The 16,703-nt window shown below is 50.6% G+C and overlaps 1 protein-coding gene across 1 annotated transcript in view; it reads left to right on the top strand.

Moving 5' to 3' along the window:
- Nucleotides 1-16,241, top strand: part of LOC102494851 (aldose reductase) — a 16,509-nt gene extending 268 nt beyond the window's left edge. Inside the window, exons 2-10 of the mRNA XM_006144994.3 lie at nucleotides 7,445-7,612; nucleotides 8,245-8,361; nucleotides 9,446-9,523; nucleotides 9,803-9,925; nucleotides 10,383-10,489; nucleotides 10,789-10,870; nucleotides 11,724-11,807; nucleotides 13,001-13,083; nucleotides 15,826-16,241. Of these exons, the coding sequence (XP_006145056.2) occupies nucleotides 7,445-7,612; nucleotides 8,245-8,361; nucleotides 9,446-9,523; nucleotides 9,803-9,925; nucleotides 10,383-10,489; nucleotides 10,789-10,870; nucleotides 11,724-11,807; nucleotides 13,001-13,083; nucleotides 15,826-15,868 (885 nt within the window). The 3' untranslated portion in view covers nucleotides 15,869-16,241. The remainder of the gene's footprint in view (nucleotides 1-7,444; nucleotides 7,613-8,244; nucleotides 8,362-9,445; nucleotides 9,524-9,802; nucleotides 9,926-10,382; nucleotides 10,490-10,788; nucleotides 10,871-11,723; nucleotides 11,808-13,000; nucleotides 13,084-15,825) is intronic.
- The last annotated feature ends 462 nt before the right edge of the window (nucleotides 16,242-16,703 follow it).

The following is a 16,703-nucleotide window of genomic DNA, read 5'->3' as shown; positions in this document are numbered from 1 at the left end:
GGCCCGCGGCGGCCGCGCCCGGGGCCTGCGGGGAGGCGGCGCCGTGGCGGGCCAGCGAGGCAGGCCATGCCGGGTCTGGCCCTGCGCATCCGGCCCGGGCTCCGTGTTTGGGGCTCCGGGGCAGCACTCGAGAGGTCGTCCCCGGCGACACTTGGTGTGCGACTCCCCGGACCACGCTCGGAATCCCCGCGGGCGCGGGGGTGGGTAACCGCTAAGGCGGGAAGGGGGCTTCCCGGACCAGCGCCGGTTCCGCCATAGGGGGACTTCGGAAGCCGAGGAGGCGGACCGAGCGCGAAGGGAGATGTGGGAGCCGAGCCCCACCTTCCCGAGGCACCTGAGGCACCTTTGCCGTACTTGTAGGGAGTCGTCCGTAATTGTTTCCGTTATGACTCTCCGGGGAGTCAGCATCTCTAGGTGAGCCCGCTGGCGGCAGGTAATTCAATTAGGGGGCGCCGCCTTCCGGAGGCCGCGGAGGACCCGCCCACTGATAACTGAGCGGCCGCCAGGGTTAATGCTTGAGCTCAAACCTAAGAAAAGCATAGCCTGGTAAAAATGACAGTCGGACACGAAGTATCCTAATGGGATATGACAGATATGGCAGTAAATGGAAAAATACAAAATAAAAGTGACAGCTAGACTATATGAAAATTGAAGGAACACAGAAAGGTGTTACTAGGACAGGTGAGAGGACACCCAGGGTGTGGTTTTGGTTTTTGTTTTGGTTTTTTTTCCTCCATAGGTCCTATGTGCTCTCCAGCGCCATAAAGCTTTTTTAAAACTCCCACTTTCCTCTACTTTTCTGTGTAGGAACTGTCGATAAAGAAATACTATGGCTACCTTGTTTAGCAGTATAGATCATAAGACTCCCGTTTCAGATAGGTCCTGCCCTTTTTCTGGGAGGAAGGAATGCCACGCAGCTGGAAGAATCTGAACAGACAGCTTTGCTAAGTTTTCTGGCTGTCTATTAGTATTAGCTCAGACCTTTTTCGTTCTGTCAAATTTCTTTATGCTGCTCCTAGTTGGCTGAACCTAAACATAAAATCAGTTTCCCCTGTGTCTTTAGGTCTTTGTTCTGAAGTCTCTTGCATCACAGAACACTGATGGAATAAATGAGTTCTGCTTGCTCTTCTTAACCTGTTTTTTGTTAAAGATATGTCCTATGAGGGGGGTCAGCAGGTGGCATGGTGGTTAAGGCACTGGACACTGCACATGGTCAACCATCGTTGAGTCCCACACCTGGTGGCTTGCTTTCTCACTTCCCATGTCTCCCTCTGGTCAAATAAAAATAAATCAATGAACAAAAAAAATTTAAATAAAATAATTCTTAAAAAAAAATGTGTCATTTGAGATCCTCGTGATGGAGAGGAAAGTGATCACATGCCCCCATGCCCCTTATTTGAAAATTACTACCCAAGGTCAGATAGGGAGTAGAAGTTTTTATAAATGGTTTTCAGATCACTCACTTGAGCATTGAACACTTTGAAAAGCTGCAGATTTGTTTAAAATAACATTAGAAAGTCTGTTGGGTTTTAACAGATTAGATCTAACAGTTCTAGTGATCTAACATCATTCTTGCAAACAAGTTCATCGTCGGGACTGGGATAATCTAGTTCAGAACTAGCAAACCTGCCTCGTTCACTGCTATTCCTATTGGTCGTTAGAAAAACCATGACACATTTTTCTCTTTTTCTATGCAAAATGTATCATGTCTTTACCAAAGACTCAGGACTCAGTAGCACTTCTCAGAGTGCCTGGCCAACAGGAGCGAACCAAAAGCAATGTGTCGAAGTGTGAAGAAGTCAACTAACTTCAGGGATAGCTTTATAGTGAAACTGCCCATGTGGATTTCTTGGGTGAGGAGGTGAGGTTGGTATGGATCGTTTGGGGCGTGCAGCTGGGGTATAGGAGAGGATGGTGAAGTCAGTGGTGTAAGGATGGGCTTGGAGTGGATTCCTTTTTCTAATGACTTAATACCTTTCCCTTGTACATGTGTATATACTCCTTTACAGGAGTTCGACAAAAAATGCAGCCATTGGTTGTGCCCCTGGAGGAGGCTCTGCAAGTGGGTGCAGCTCTTGTTCTCATGGATCTTTCCATATCCGAGCGGCTGCATTTTGCCCTTCAGGCTTTGAGTAGGGCTCAGTAGTCTTCAGTCTGCTGTTCAGTGAAGGTCCTCAGACTCCCTTCTCTCTTCAGAGGTGAGGGTTTCAGGCAGATGGCAGACAACCTGCGCCAGACCCCATGTGCTTAGGCAAGGCTTTTTCCTGGTAGACTTGCCTTCGCCATTGGTCAGTAAATAAGCCCATACTGTTGGATCACAGGAAGCCTTTAATACAGAGATAACCTCTCAGACTGGCTGGTGTTTTGTTACTGATCATATTTTTGAGCTAGCTGAGTAACGATCGATGTGAGTGATCACTGTAACTCACACATATGCTAGGAGTTCTCCTAGGAATGCAGATACGACTGTCTCAGCCTTTTTTTCCTGTTATTGCCTCTACCCCTCACCGCTCAGGAGCCTTTTGAAATAGTTTTCCCATGGTTACCTAGCCCCCCAGCCCTATATCCCCCCCCCTGAAATTGATACTATACTTCTGATTTGTCCTGTAGCCCCACAGAGGGTCACAAACTATTGTATAAGCTTTTTTCCCTTCAAGAACTTATTTTTGCCTCTTTGGGAATAATAGCACCCTCCTTGTGAATACACGAGGTAGAAGAGACTATGCCAAGAAAGACTTCCTGCTGCATTCCCCCAGTGGGCGAGGTTACGATGGCCCACACCTGGGAATGGGGAGGCGATGCAAGGTGCTGTGGGCTCTGGCACTAACACAGGAGCTTGGCTTACAACCACCTGCCTGGTCTTCTTGTAGGCTTCCACCTCTCCTTCAAGATCAAAGATACTTACATAGGTCCTGCCCGTGGAGGGCAAGTCCTGAGCCATGCCCATCTCAACCAACTGCATTCTTACTCATTAGAACTGTCCGGATCTTAGGATTCAGGACAGATGGGTTAAAGTAGAGCTGCTTAGTCTTGGTTTGATTAGTCTGGTGGTTATGCCAAGCCTGATAATAGGCTTTGAGGTAAAATATTAGGCAGATTGACTATGTTTTCAGTGTGATAAGGCAGCAAAAAAGATCATTCTTCAGCAGCCAGTCTTTATCATTGGAAATTGCAATTTACATTAAGCTGTCAAGTGGATACAAGCCAGTGAAGTTGGTTTATCTGCATCAAACAATGACAAGTACACTTTCTCTTGACCAGGGTAGTAAATGAAAGATAACACTCATTCTCTGGGCTTTCCCTAATGCTTATTCTATCAGAATATTGTGAGTGTCATGAATTTTATGCCTTGTTTATCAATATGTAAAGCTGAGATTGAATCTTTTGTTCTCTTAACCATGGGGATCTCTGGAAGAATGAGCTTTTATTTTTCTTCTCTGGTTAGGAGGTGTTCGTTTTGAAACAAAAGCTAAGGTGGGGGAAACAAAGAATACATCACTTAAGGAAAAAACCCATCTTGGGTAAGAAAGATGAGATCAGTGGAATAATGATGCATCCTGGAATAAGGAATAGGAAGCCACTATTATTATTATTGTTATTTTTTAGAGAAAGATTTATGCTCTAGAGCTCATGTGCTCGCCGGAGAGACAGAGAGAAAAAGTGAAAAATCACCCGCTGGGGGGATGGCCACACCACATTCCTTTCTCTACCATTCTCCTGGAATTTGGGGCATACATGAACACACACCCCTCGTGAGTTTCAAGCCCCAGGTCCAGGACTTGAAATGTTGTCAGCCATGTGGGAGTCTGGTACCTTAAGCACTGTGCCACCTGCTGGCCCAGCAAAGCCATTATTTTTTATGTGAACTTACTCTTGAAATGAAGAAACAAGCCTCAACCTCTAAAGCCTTGAAGAGTACCATGTCATACAAAAACTATGACTGAAAAATACATTTTTTTCTTTTTTTTTTTTTTTTTGGAGAGGTTTTTGCTATAGGGCGTATGCACTTGCCAGACAGAGACAGAGAGAAAGCAAGAAATCACCCCCCCCGGGGGGGGGGGCGGTGGCCACGCCACAGTCCCTTCCCCTCCATTCTCTTCTCGGGATCTTGGGAACGCACACACATGCACCCGTTGTGAGTTTAAACCACCGGGTCTGTGACTCAAACCGTGGCCAACTGCATGGGAGTCCAGCAACATAGCCATTACACCAACTGCTGGTCCCGAAAAATACATTGTTTAACCCTTCAGATTAGCCAGCTGTAGGCCCCCCTCAGCTCTGAGTGCTCATTCCTGTATGTTTTAGCTCTTGGTGCTCTTGGACTATGGGAACAGAGTTGAGCAGCTGAGACAGACTCTTCGGCCCACAAAGCCCCTTACCAAAATGTCAACCAACACCTCTTTCAGAAGATTCTAAGTAAATTACTTGGAATTTGGAATACATTTTGAGAAATACGGTCACAAATGCCTGTTTAACTTGCATGTGATTGAAATGGTTTATATTTACCATGAGGGGCAAAGCTTTCTCACTGCCATCACTTGGTGCGGTCAGCCAAGAGTGTGGTAAATTAACTGTCCCACATACAGTTTTATAGAACCATGTGGTCCAAGGGATATAGGCCTGCATGGAATTGTCCATATCACAGGGCAGATTGAGGGTAGGGTCAAGTCCAAAACGTGAGTTAACCTGTAGGATTTGCACAGTTCAGTTATTTGTAGCGTCTTTCCTGTACAGTATTCCGTTTCCACTGATGGAAACATGCTTTCCTGATTGATCTTTTAAATGTGGACCCCTCCCTTCTGTTTGCATTTTCTGTGTGTTTTCATGGACTAGGAAGAAGTCCTAACCACATGTTAGCATTCCCAAGTTCATTGAGTGGTTTCTTACCATAACTTATATTGACTGCTTCATTATAGATGAGACAAATTAGTCTCTTTCAGGGAACGGTACTGCACTGAGATAACTATTATTGAGCGTGGTTATGATTCTGGTACATTTTCATCCCAGACGGTAACTTTCTTCTTTTCTCGTTGAAAGCAGTTTGGTCAGCTTCCCAGTACTGTCGTACTAAGGAGAAATTATCCAGTGCTGCTTGTTAAAGCATGATAAGGAAGACTTTATCTAGGACCACCAAGATAGGCTTAGGGACTACTGCAGTGGGGCCCCCGGAGTGCTGGAGAGGCGGGGCTCAACTGCAAACACGGTGGATAGAAAATCACCGAGAGGGAACATCAGGGGCCTGGAGGTGGGGTGGGCACATACAGGCTAAACTGACTTCACAGGATGCAAGACAGGCCGTGCTGATCAGGCATTCCCTGGGGGTGTGGAGGGTGAGGAGCCTGATCAGTTATGGAGGGAGCGAGGTTCTTGCTAGACTGACTAAGCAGGGTTCTTTGCTAAAATTGGCCTGTACAAGGAAGTGAACGATGGGCCTCGCAGATAACTCGGAAGCCTGGTTGGAGTTGGGCCATGCAGAGTCCTTAGCTCATTAGTCGCAGTTGCGAAGAGTCGGAAGGCAGCAGCTTCTCGGTGACCTCTGCGGTCAGCTCTGTCCGTGACTTTTTAGAAAACATCGTGTGAGCCTTTTTAGTTTTGCATCAGTCGTTTGGCCACTTTGACTATCCTTACCTGAGCTGTTTTCTTCTAAGGCACTGAAGAAACAACTTAATCTTAAATAGAAAAAAAGAAAGAGTGCATGTTGGGGATTCACCCACCTTCCAAATGGCAGTCACTGGCTGCGTGTCCTGGATTCAGGGTCTCAAATGATGTCACCAGGATTTGGTCTCTCTCAGTCCCACTTTCCTCCAGCAACACCAGACTCAAGTTCTCTTTACACAGCGACCCCGGCAAAATAAAAGCTTGTTTTATAGTTCTAGTTCAAGTCTGGGGTGGGGGTGGGGGGGTGTCCCATGCCTGCCTGAGTCCTGTTCCTGCCCTGCACCAGTTGCAGTGGCAGAGGGTATGTGGCCAGGCCCAGCCTGGGAAAGTGCCTTCCTCTGTCCTGGCTGGTGCTGCCAGGTGTGGGGTAACCAGCTCCTGAGAGAAGTCAGTTTGTGTGGGGCAGACACCCCCCGCCCAGCCCCACAGTGCTCTCTTGGGCAGGGGTCTGCCCTGCTCTCGCTGCCTGTGTCAGTGATGCTGTGCTGGGGGAGCCGCAGAGCGCCTGGGCTTGGCTAGTCATCGTCTCTGGGTGTGCTGAGCTGTGCGCGGCTCCCTTCCCTCAACCATGAAGAGTGGGGAGGGGGTGCAGTCCGTGAGGCTTCGTAGGTCCACAAGGTCGCCTGATGCCATGAGGAGGCCTCCTCCTAATTCACCAGAGACTAGCATCACCACCGCCCCCCATTCCCTGGTGGTGGAAGCTAGCTCAGCTGCTGTCAGGCTCTGGAAACGAACTTGTTCTTCTCCGGGACCATGTGTTCCACCCCCACCCCCTTCCCAACAGCTGCTGGCAGGGCAGAAGTCTGCAGCTGCCCATGGCCCTGGGGAGTTTTCCTTTTTATTTGTTTCTACCACAGCTCTCCAAAGGAATGCGTTCTGTCCATTCAACAGTTTGGTGCACACATGTTTGTTGTTCCGCTCTCTGAGCTGAGCAGAGGCAGCGAGGAGGGCTCCACGTCCATGCAGTCTGGGTGCTGCTGCAGCTACCCGGCTGTGCAGCTGGCTTTGGGTGCAGGCGCCCATTCCGTCTCTGCAGAGCCAACCACAGCCCTGCGTGATCTGCCTTGATTCCCATTTCCTCTCTCCTGTCTGCTGGTATCTCTGAGGAGCATCTCCCCCGTCTCTGCCTCCCAAAGATTCCCCTAGGGTAAGAGCTGACACACAGGCCTTGGAGTCAGGAACACCCTCCAGCACTGCTTAGAAAACAAGCGATTGCTAGTATCAGAATCCATACGTGAAAGGAGGAGGTAAAGAGCAGGCGGTCCCAGCTGGACCCAGGAACCAGGTGGGCTTTGGGGTAAATACCGAGTTGTCGGGAAAGTCATGACATATTTTTCTATGCAAAAATGCACTATGACTTTCCCGACGACCTAATAGCACAGCTGCTTTAGAGGTAGTTTGAGCTCTTGGAAGGACATGGTTTCCCTTATTATCTCAGGATTTGCATAGTGGGCGACCTTGTCACACAGCGGTTTGTAAATCTGACTGTAAAGAAGCAAGGAAATGAGATAGCTTCCCCACGTCATTTAAAAGTGATCTGTGCTGCTATTTAGTAGTGGTCAGAATCTCCTAAAGTGAAGTGACGTGGCATTTCACCCCAGTCCCTGTGTCTGAGGGCCGATAGTTTGAACACCGCTCCCGAAACGACCCTGGCCAGCCTTGCTGAACTCAGAGGAACAAGAGCTTTGGCGGAACTCGGGGTGCACATGGTCCTCCCCCTTGGCTCTGTGCGAGCTCTGTGTTCTGCTGTTGCCAGTTGCGTGGCTTACATTCCTTTCCTTTTTAGTCCCCTCCAGGCCAGGTGGCTGAGGCTGTGAAGGTGGCAATCGACATCGGATACCGCCACATTGACTGCGCCCATGTGTACCAGAACGAGAATGAGGTGGGCTTGGCCATCCAAGAGAAGATCAAGAAGCAAGTGGTGAAGCGAGAGGATCTCTTCATTGTCAGCAAGGTACCTGCTGTGGGGCAGCGGCTCGGGGCGCCTGGGCACATTTATCTGGTAGACTGCAGTTCTACTCGGCAGGTGATTCCTCCAGGGAACTCTGTTCCCTTAGGCCACAGAGGGCTCCTGAGCTAGCCTGTCTGCAGCTCTCTGTTGGTTATTCCATCTGGACCCAGTGGCTACAGCCCCATGCTGATGAGGGGCTGTCCCTTGTCAGGGAGCTGCCTTCAAGGATGAACTTGGCTCCTATCTGCAGACCAGCTCTCCACTGCTGGCCTCTGTCTTACCTAGAGGCTATTGGTGCAGAAAGGACATGGGGAGTGAAGGAGGAAGGGTGAAGGCCGGTCCTGGGGAGACAGCCTGGTGGGAAAGTAGCCCTGAGAACTCTCATATTCCAGGGCTAGGGTGACAGACTGACCTCCCCATTCTGTTGAATGCTTTCTGTGTGGTCCTTGTGAGAAGTGCCCTTGGCCTGGTCATCTGACCTTCCTTTGGGAAGTTGGGATCCACGTGTGAGATGGAGGCTCCCGCACACCTCACATCCACAGCATCCCAGTGAAATGGGTGGGCTGTGGGGAAAGGGCTGTGCTTGGTGCCATCTTACACGTGGTGGTGATAAGATGCGCTCTCGCTGCCTTCAGCTGTGGTGCACGTACCATGAGAAGAGCCTGGTGAAACAAGCCTGCCAGAAGACGCTCAGTGACCTGAAGCTGGACTACCTGGACCTCTACCTTATTCACTGGCCTACAGGATTCAAGGTATGAGGCATGAGGCCGGGCCGGAGCCCTATGACTCGGGGGCACTCGCTGTGCGTACTGCTGTAGGGATGGCCATGGACCGGCAGTGGCATCACCCGGGAGCTTACTAGAACTCACAGGCGCCACGCAGGCTTGAATCCGACCCCCAGGTGACTTGTGTGCACACTTCACTGTTTGAGGAGCACTGCTCTTGTCATTTGGTGATTGTACAATTTAAAATTTTGTGACAGCAAACACGGCTGCTGTCCATGGCCATAAGATACCATCAGCCCTCCCCTTCCCCCTCTGCTTTCAGACACGTGCACACACAGGCACTTATACACAATCCCACAAACAAGAGAGCTCTTCAGAAAGTTTACGGAAAGTGTGTACTGTGAAACTATTGTGCATGGGTTTCAGAATTTCTTTGCACCAAAATAAACTCATACTTTTAATTTCACTTTTCTGTGAATTTTTTGAAGTCCCCTCGTGTGTGTGTGGGGACTATGTCCTGTATCTACATTTCACACTTACACCTCAGCTCGTGAAAACCTGATAAATACCCATTGGCAGCCCAGTTATTTGCAAAAAAGTCCTCTAGAGCAATTCTGTCCTTTGCCTCCTTTCTAGCTACTGGCTCAGTTGGCCACTTCGTCAGCCAGGTTGCAAGTGGGCGGGTTTATCCTACAGCTCAGTGGCCTGTCGGGGCCTGAAGGGAGCCTCCCATACTTCGTGTTTCATGATAAGTTGGCAAGGCTGTGCAAGACAGGGTTTACAGGCCAATAATGCAGCAGGCTGTGGGCCCCAGGGATGCCGGGGCCTAGCCACTCTCTCCAGGCCCCACAGGGCAGCGCGAATTGTGATGACCTAGTATTGTTCATGTCTCCACTTGACAGTCCTGCAGCCCCGCCACACGATAGATGCAGCCTGGGCCATCTGCCGGGGTCTGCCTGTTCTCTCTCTGGTGCACTGATTTGCCTCTGATTGTCTCCTGCATACTTAGCCAGCTGTGGTAGTTCCGAATAAGTTCTAGATGCAGCTTCTCCCAGAAGGTCTATCAAGGGCTCTTATTAATTGTATCTTTTGCTTTGGGTTGTAATGACAGACTGGGAAGGACTTTTTCCCGCTGGATGGAGCCGGCAACGTGATTCCCAGCGACACCAATTTTCTGGACACCTGGGCGGTAAGACATCCCCAGCTGGACTTTTCCTTCTTTGCTGGCTTCTTCATCTCCTTGCGAGTGATCTGTCCTGCCATTTCTTTTGTTGCATTTTGTAATTCTGTCACTGTTTTTGCTCTTGTCTTAAAGCCGTCCTGATTTTTGTCTATTCTCTTGGCTTCTGAAAAATTGAATTCGCTCACACTGGATAGTGAGGGCAGGACCTGTTAAACTGACAAGTTTCTCATTCTTGTCCTCTTGGGGGTTCTTTTCAGGACTAAGCAGGTGTTCTTTTTCCTGTAGGCCATGGAGTCACTGGTGGATGAAGGGCTGGTGAAAGCTATTGGCATCTCCAACTTCAACCATCTCCAGGTCGAGAAGATCTTAAACAAACCTGGCTTAAAGTATAAGCCAGCCGTTAACCAGGTAAACATCCCCTGGGGAAGCACATGCCCATGGAATCCTGTTTGCCTCTGGTCCTGGCCGTGATTTCGTGTCCACGTCAGTCAGGGCACAGCCAGGAAGCAGCCTCTGACCTTGGCAGAGTCCTGAGCTGTGATTCGGTGTGACGGGGCACATTGGGGAGTGGACTTTTGAGGAGGGAAAGGGTTTGAGCTCTCAGACCTGTGACAGCTGATAGATGGCGAGAGCCAGAAAAAGCCTCTAGGGCCCATGACCGTAGAACATCAGTAACAAGATTGTTCTTAGTGCCAAGGACACTGGCTGCGAAAGTAGAAATTGGTTACAGTGGATCTGGGAAATAGGACATCGGTTACCCATAATGTTCTGTGATGGGGGAAGACTTAGCAATGGGAACTTGGCCTGTGTTTCATTCGGCCTGTGGCCACAGTGCCGCCATCAGCCTTCCTGTTTGCTTTTGCAGATCGAGTGCCACCCGTACCTCACTCAGGAGAAGCTGGTGCAGTACTGCCAGTCCAAAGGCATCGTGGTGACTGCCTACAGCCCCCTCGGCTCTCCCGACAGACCCTGGTGGGCACCCGTGGGGTCGCGTTCTCCTGTTGCTTGGTGCTGATGAGAAACGACTAGGAAAGGGGTTCTGGGGTTGATTGCAGCCTTCCCCCCAGAGCCTCGTGTTGGGTTTCCTGGGGCAGGTAGTTTCTGGCAGCAAGAGCCTACTCCTTCCAAAGAGTCAGATGTTCATAATCCAGCTTCAAGTCAGAACACGGCTGGCCAGCTGCCCCGAGGTCGGTGGAAGATCAGGACAGAGTCCCTGGCAACCTCGAGTGGCAGTGGCGATGGCTGCTAACCTGCACCATCTTTCTTACCAGGGCCAAACCTGAGGACCCATCCATCCTGGAGGATCCCAGGATCAAGGAGATTGCAGCCAAGCACAATAAAACTACAGCCCAGGTACAGCAGTTCCCGGTGCTGGCGGCTGTCCCCACAGCCCTTACAAACTAGGTGATCCCTGTTAGCCAGGAGGGGGAGGGCTCAGTGGGATCCTGGAGTGTGTACTAGAAAAGGCACAGGTTGGGACCAGAGATGGTATAATGGTTATATCACTGGACTCCCACATAGTCGACTGCAGTTTGAGTCCCAGACTCAGCAGCTTAAAACTCACATCAGGTACATGAGCGTGTGTGCCCAAGATCCTGAGAGGAGAATGGAGGAAAAGAGATTGCGCTGTGGCCTTCCCCCCAGGAGAGTGATTTCTCATTTTCTGTCTTTCTGTCTCTTTCTCTGGCGAGTGAACGTACCATATTGTAAAAATCTCTCTGTATTTTATTAAAAAAAAAAAGAAGACACACAGATTAGAACTTGAGAAGACCCTGCCACGTGGTCTCTGTGTGACAATCCCTGTCCTCGCTGCCTTTGTGGGCTGCCAGGGATTAGTTTCTGTGGTGGCACCTCTCTGTACAAAGAGAAGAACTGTCCCACCGCTCTCCTCTCGAGCATCCCAAGCATGGGCAGCATTTTTTTTCTCCCGAATGGGAGTGAGTTCCCAGGCAGGGAGTAGTCTCACTGTCCTATTCTCGTAATCTCACCTCCCTGGAGATGCTGAAGCACGTGCACAGTGGCTTTGTAGAGTTGAGCATGACTTCTCGCTATTCTGGGTGTGACCCAGACATCTCTGAGCCTCTGCCTTCCCCAGTGACATCCTAGCATGTCCCCATTCAGGTTATGTGTATGTATAAGATTAAATGAGATGATGGCGCAGAGGGTCTGATGTGCCCACACACTCGGTGCCTCTCTGGGTTCACAGGTTCTGATCCGGTTCCCCATTCAGAGGAATTTGGTGGTGATCCCCAAATCTGTGACTCCGAAACGCATTGCTGAGAACTTTCAGGTAAAAACCGCACTGGCCGTCCTCAGTGGAGTTGGAGATGAAGAAACTCTTCCTCATCCTGTTCCCTCCTCCTCTTGCCTGCCCTCCTGTCCTCTCAGGCCATGGAGCCCAACTCAGTAAACTGTGGCAACAAACTGTGGGCCCGAGGCAGTGACTTCTCAGGGTGGAACCCTTGTGCTGCAGTAGGCCGTTGCCTCGGTGGCCCCGAGTTGTGCAGGCACATATCTTGACTGATAGCAATGCTGAGAAAGGATCATTCTTGGACAAGGCCTCCTCTGTTTGCACTGGAGAAGGCTTGTTGTGAAGATCAAGGTGAAGCACGAAGTGCTTCCCACAGTGACATCAGTATCTTTCTGAGCACTCAAGGGACGTTGCTGTGCTGATGATCAGTCGGTCTGCCAACCCCAGAGAACCCTCCAGGCCACTTAGCTCCCCGGCCAGTTCTTCAGAGAATCCCAGTGTTAATGGGCGGAGCCTGGCCTTGTGCCAGGGCACCAGCCTGGTGTTCTATGAGGGTGCTTGGAGTGCCGTCGTCGGGGTCAGCTCAGCTGCCTGCATCCCCTCCCTGCTGCCTGTTCTCCCAGTCAGGGACAACAACTCTCTGCCGGCCTATCTCCACATTGGGAGAAAAGCCGCCCCAGGGCGGTCCCTAGAATTCATTCCTAAAGCCTCTGGACCCCCTGAGTGACTGGTATGGTGTCTCAGACCGCACAAGGTCACTGACTGCTGGTGTCCTAGCTGTTGAAACACCTCTGCCCTTGGCTTTGTGGTAAACGGAGGCAGTGACACGACTTGCCCATCGCTGTTCCCCACTGAGGCTTCTCATGACAGAAGAGCTTGGTGGTTTTGAAATGAAATATTAGGTCGCTGGAAAAGTCATGATGCCTTTTTATGTTAAAATAAAGTAGAAAAAGACGTCCTGACTTTCCCAATGACCTGGTAGATAGAGTAAAAGGTAGCACTTTGCTTAGAGGTCCTGGAAGGGAAGGATGTTTTTGTTGTTCCACTAGAACCAAGCCTAAATGAGCATTCTCTGAAGACAAATGTAAGAAACCGGCTCCAACCTCCGTCTGACTGCCCGCCCTGCCACCCCCACCCTGCTCAAAGCAACAGAAGCATCTCATCCGGGTCTCGCATAATAGTCTTTGCTCTTTACTTGCAGAGCTTACTGGATTTTTTTTTTCCTCCTTAAGGTCTTTGACTTTGAATTGAGCAGTGAGGATATGACCACCTTGCTTAGCTTCAACAGGAACTGGAGGGTCTGTGCCTTGGTGAGGTGAGTGAGTCCCAGGGTGCTCACATCATCAGCTGCTGTAAAACAAAGGACCAATCCCCGCAGGCCTTACCACCAGGTCCTCTTGCCACTGTTCTTCCTTCTGACAAGGCTTTGCTTTCTCATCTGTGCACTGCTGGAACATTCTACCTGTATGCACGGGACTGCACAGAGCCATGGGGGGGATGCCGGAGACGGGCTCTTGATAGATATGTTCTCCACCTGCCCAGGGCCATTGTCAGCCTAACTTGTAATCACCACTAATTTTGGCATTTAATTTTCAAATCTTAGTGGCTCATCTGAAACCAGATGATCCCAGGTGGCTGCTGCACAGTCCTGAGAGAATTTACATGTGACGCCTTGTCCAAATGACTGATAGAGTTTAGTAGGGACACCTTTGAGCTGGAGCTCTGACACTTAGGGCACGTGACTCACTCAGACACTTAGTGGACCTTCATTCTTGTGTTGCTAACAGACACCTCATGCAATGAGTGGCCAGAAAGCAGCCCCTGGGCTTGGGCCAACCAACCTGAGCCTGGTTGATTTCATAAGAATAAAGGTTCACTTAGCTCATGATTCTGGCGACTGGAAAGTCCCAAGGTAAGGGGCTAGCATCTGGCCAGCCTTCCCTGGATCACAATATGGTGGAGAGAAGTGGAAAGGTCACATGCAGAGAGAGCTCCTCCTGTGGGCAGCCAACTTACCTTTGTAGCAATTGTCCTTGTGGGAACTTTGAGCCATTCTCATGAGAGTGAGAGCTCACCTCTTCCTGCCATTAGTCTATTCATGAGGACCATGCCCCATGATGCAAACACCACCCAATGGGACCCATATCCTAAAGGTTCACCGCCTCTCAACGCCAGTACAGTGGGCCCAAGCTCTCGGCACATGCATCTTTGGGGGACAAACCATATCCAAACCATAGCAACCCCCAGTGACATCCTCCCAGCTCTCTGTATTCCCTCTGAATTGTAGTTTGGAACCTGATGGAGTGAGTGACCAGTAAGGTGTTTTGTAGGGTGTTTTTTTTTTTTTCTTTTCCTGCTAGTACAATAAATAAAGTTTAAAACTCACTTTCTACTTCCAAGAAGCAACTTCCCACTTTGCAGTGGAGACTAAGGGCTACCTCTCACTAGCCTCACCCTCTCCAGCCTCTCTCTGCCCTTTACTACTTTTTCTCCTAAGCAGAATTGGAACATTTCCTCAGACGAGGTCGGAGACAAGCTTTCTCTCCAGCCTCCGTATACCCAACCTCAGAGCTTGACCACCGGTGGCTTCAGCCCCAACCCCAGGCGGATCTCTCATGTTTGCCTCTTGGATGATAACACCGGAGCCTCAGGCATGCCTCAGGTTCAAAGCCCAGCCATGAACAGAGCTGTCCTAGGAAGGCCCGGCCAGGGCCTTTTCTGGAATCCTTGTTCATATTGATGGTACTTAACCTCTAGACATCAAAGTCATTTTGGGCAAGGGTGAGAGAAGTGAATTGATGACCAAGTTCTATCATTTTCCTTCCAGAGTCTGTCACGCCTGTCAGTTCAGCATTCTCTCCCCCCACCCACTGCTGACATCAGGGATCAAAGCTCTAGAGGGGAGGAGCTGACACCCTCGTGGTTTTCCAACAGGTCCCTTTTCATCTGGACTCCTCCCACCCTCCAGTGCTGTTCTAGGAACAGCTGGCAGGTTCTGCTGTGTGCTGCCGCTGCTGTTCCAGAGGAATGGGTCTTGTTGTTGTTTTAGAGGTTGTTACCTCAGGGCACGTGTGTTTACCAGAGAAAGAGACAGAGAGAGGGAAAGTGAGAAGTCACCCCCCCCACACACTGGGCGATGGCCACACCTCAAGCCCCTCTCCTCCATTCTCCCAGGATCCTGGGCATGAAGCACATGCACCTAGACGGGCTGGACTGGGCTCGGAGTAGGAGGAAGAGCTGGCTCTGACATTCCCAGGTCTTTTAAGGAACTACCTCTAATTCTGTGTGCCACCCTCTTTTTGGTGCCTATGGCTAGACTGACGACAGTGTCGTATTCCCTGGGTACACAAAAAAGGGCAGAACTTTGTTTTGGATAAGAGTTCAAGTCTTCGAGCTGCGTTCACTGTGCGCCTTTCACACCTTGCCCAGTCAGTCTGTCTTGCAGTTATGTTCCAGAGAAAGCCATTGGCCCGTCCAGATAGAACAGAAACCGTGGCATACACACCTGCCCCTCTTACCTTGGCCCCCGGTCTCTCCTCCTGAGTCTCTTGTATCCTTAGGTCTCCGACTGTTCTGTCAGGCTCACGTCACCTCCCACTGGCACCAGGGGTGTGCCCTCTCTCCACGTCCAGGAGCACTTGCCACTCACATGTCCTTGGTGTTCAGTCGCACGCAGACTTGTAACACCTGTTGATTATCTCTTGGCTCTTTCACCATCTTATCGTTTAAGATAAGGTGCTGCCTGGTCCTGCCCCCTGGACTGAATTACTGGGAGGCAGGAATCACGTCTTGCTGTCCTCATACCCTCAGGCACAGTGCTGGGCACATGGGGTGGCTCTGTCCTTCATCCAGGTACTACCTGATGAGAGGTCCTGGCAGAGGGGTCTGGAGAGGACTGCTGCCCCAGCTGCAGGCCCATGACCTGAAGACTCAGAACTGTCCTATTGCCTATGAGGCTTCTGATCCTGCTGCTACCGAAATGCCATGCCTGGGTTGGTGATCTGTTAGAGTCAAAGTCACTTCCTTGAGAAACACATATTCTTTTTTCTCCTGACAGCTGTGCCTCCCACAAGGATTACCCCTTCCAGGCTGAATTTTGAAGCTGTGGGTGCCTGCCCCTCCCCAAGTGAGCCACGCCTCCTTTGGCCTTGTTTCTCCTTGCTAGTGCAGTGTGGCCTGTGTCCCTTGGCACGGGACAGCCTTGCAACGTCACCAGCAAGGGCTCATCTGGCTCCATGTTGCGTCTGAAGAGAGAGTCCGTAGTTTAGAAGCCGCTCTGGTTCTCTGTGCACTCCTTGCCCCTCTGGGGAAAATACAGCCCGAAGGCCTTGTCTGAGCGAGGAGAAGCAAAGCCTACTAAGTCAAGCAGTGCCGCTGTCAGCTGAGTTCCGGCTGCTTAGAACGGCAGTCCTTTCAGCCAGACTTCTCTTTACTCCAAATAAAAAGCGCTTTTGTGAGCTTGATGCCACTCCATTTTGGTCTGGTTTTTGGAAACACTAAACAACGCCCATCCCACTCCCAGCCCTTATGCCTGACACCCACAAAGTAGGCCGGTCAGCTTATAATGGGATTGAGGACTTGGCTGCTTTCCTTTTGGTGGGTACCCTCTCCCAGGACTGTCTAGCTTCGGGGCTCACCAGCTGTACCCTGGAGTCACATGGGGAGCTTTAAGTGCTGGCCATGTCTGGCGCTTGTTCCTGGAGGCTGGCTGAGGTGGTCTGGGCCTTGGGCAGGAGTCTGCAAGCTCCCCAGGTGATTGAAACGTGCAGCTGAGGCTGAAGCACAGCACGGCCACTGCCCAGGACTACAAGACCCTCGGTTTCCCGATGACTTGGCCTCCTGCCTGTGAAGGTCCAGAGCCCGTGTTCTCCAAGCAGCACTGTCTGAGAGAGACAGCTTTTGTGTTCCATCGTCCAGACACAGGGAGGAAGAGCG

Source organism: Tupaia chinensis, unplaced genomic scaffold (genome assembly GCF_000334495.1).
Source record: "Tupaia chinensis unplaced genomic scaffold, TupChi_1.0 Scaffold000140_1, whole genome shotgun sequence".
NCBI classification, from domain to species: domain Eukaryota; kingdom Metazoa; phylum Chordata; class Mammalia; order Scandentia; family Tupaiidae; genus Tupaia; species Tupaia belangeri.
This window is presented reverse-complemented; position numbering and strand designations above follow the sequence as displayed.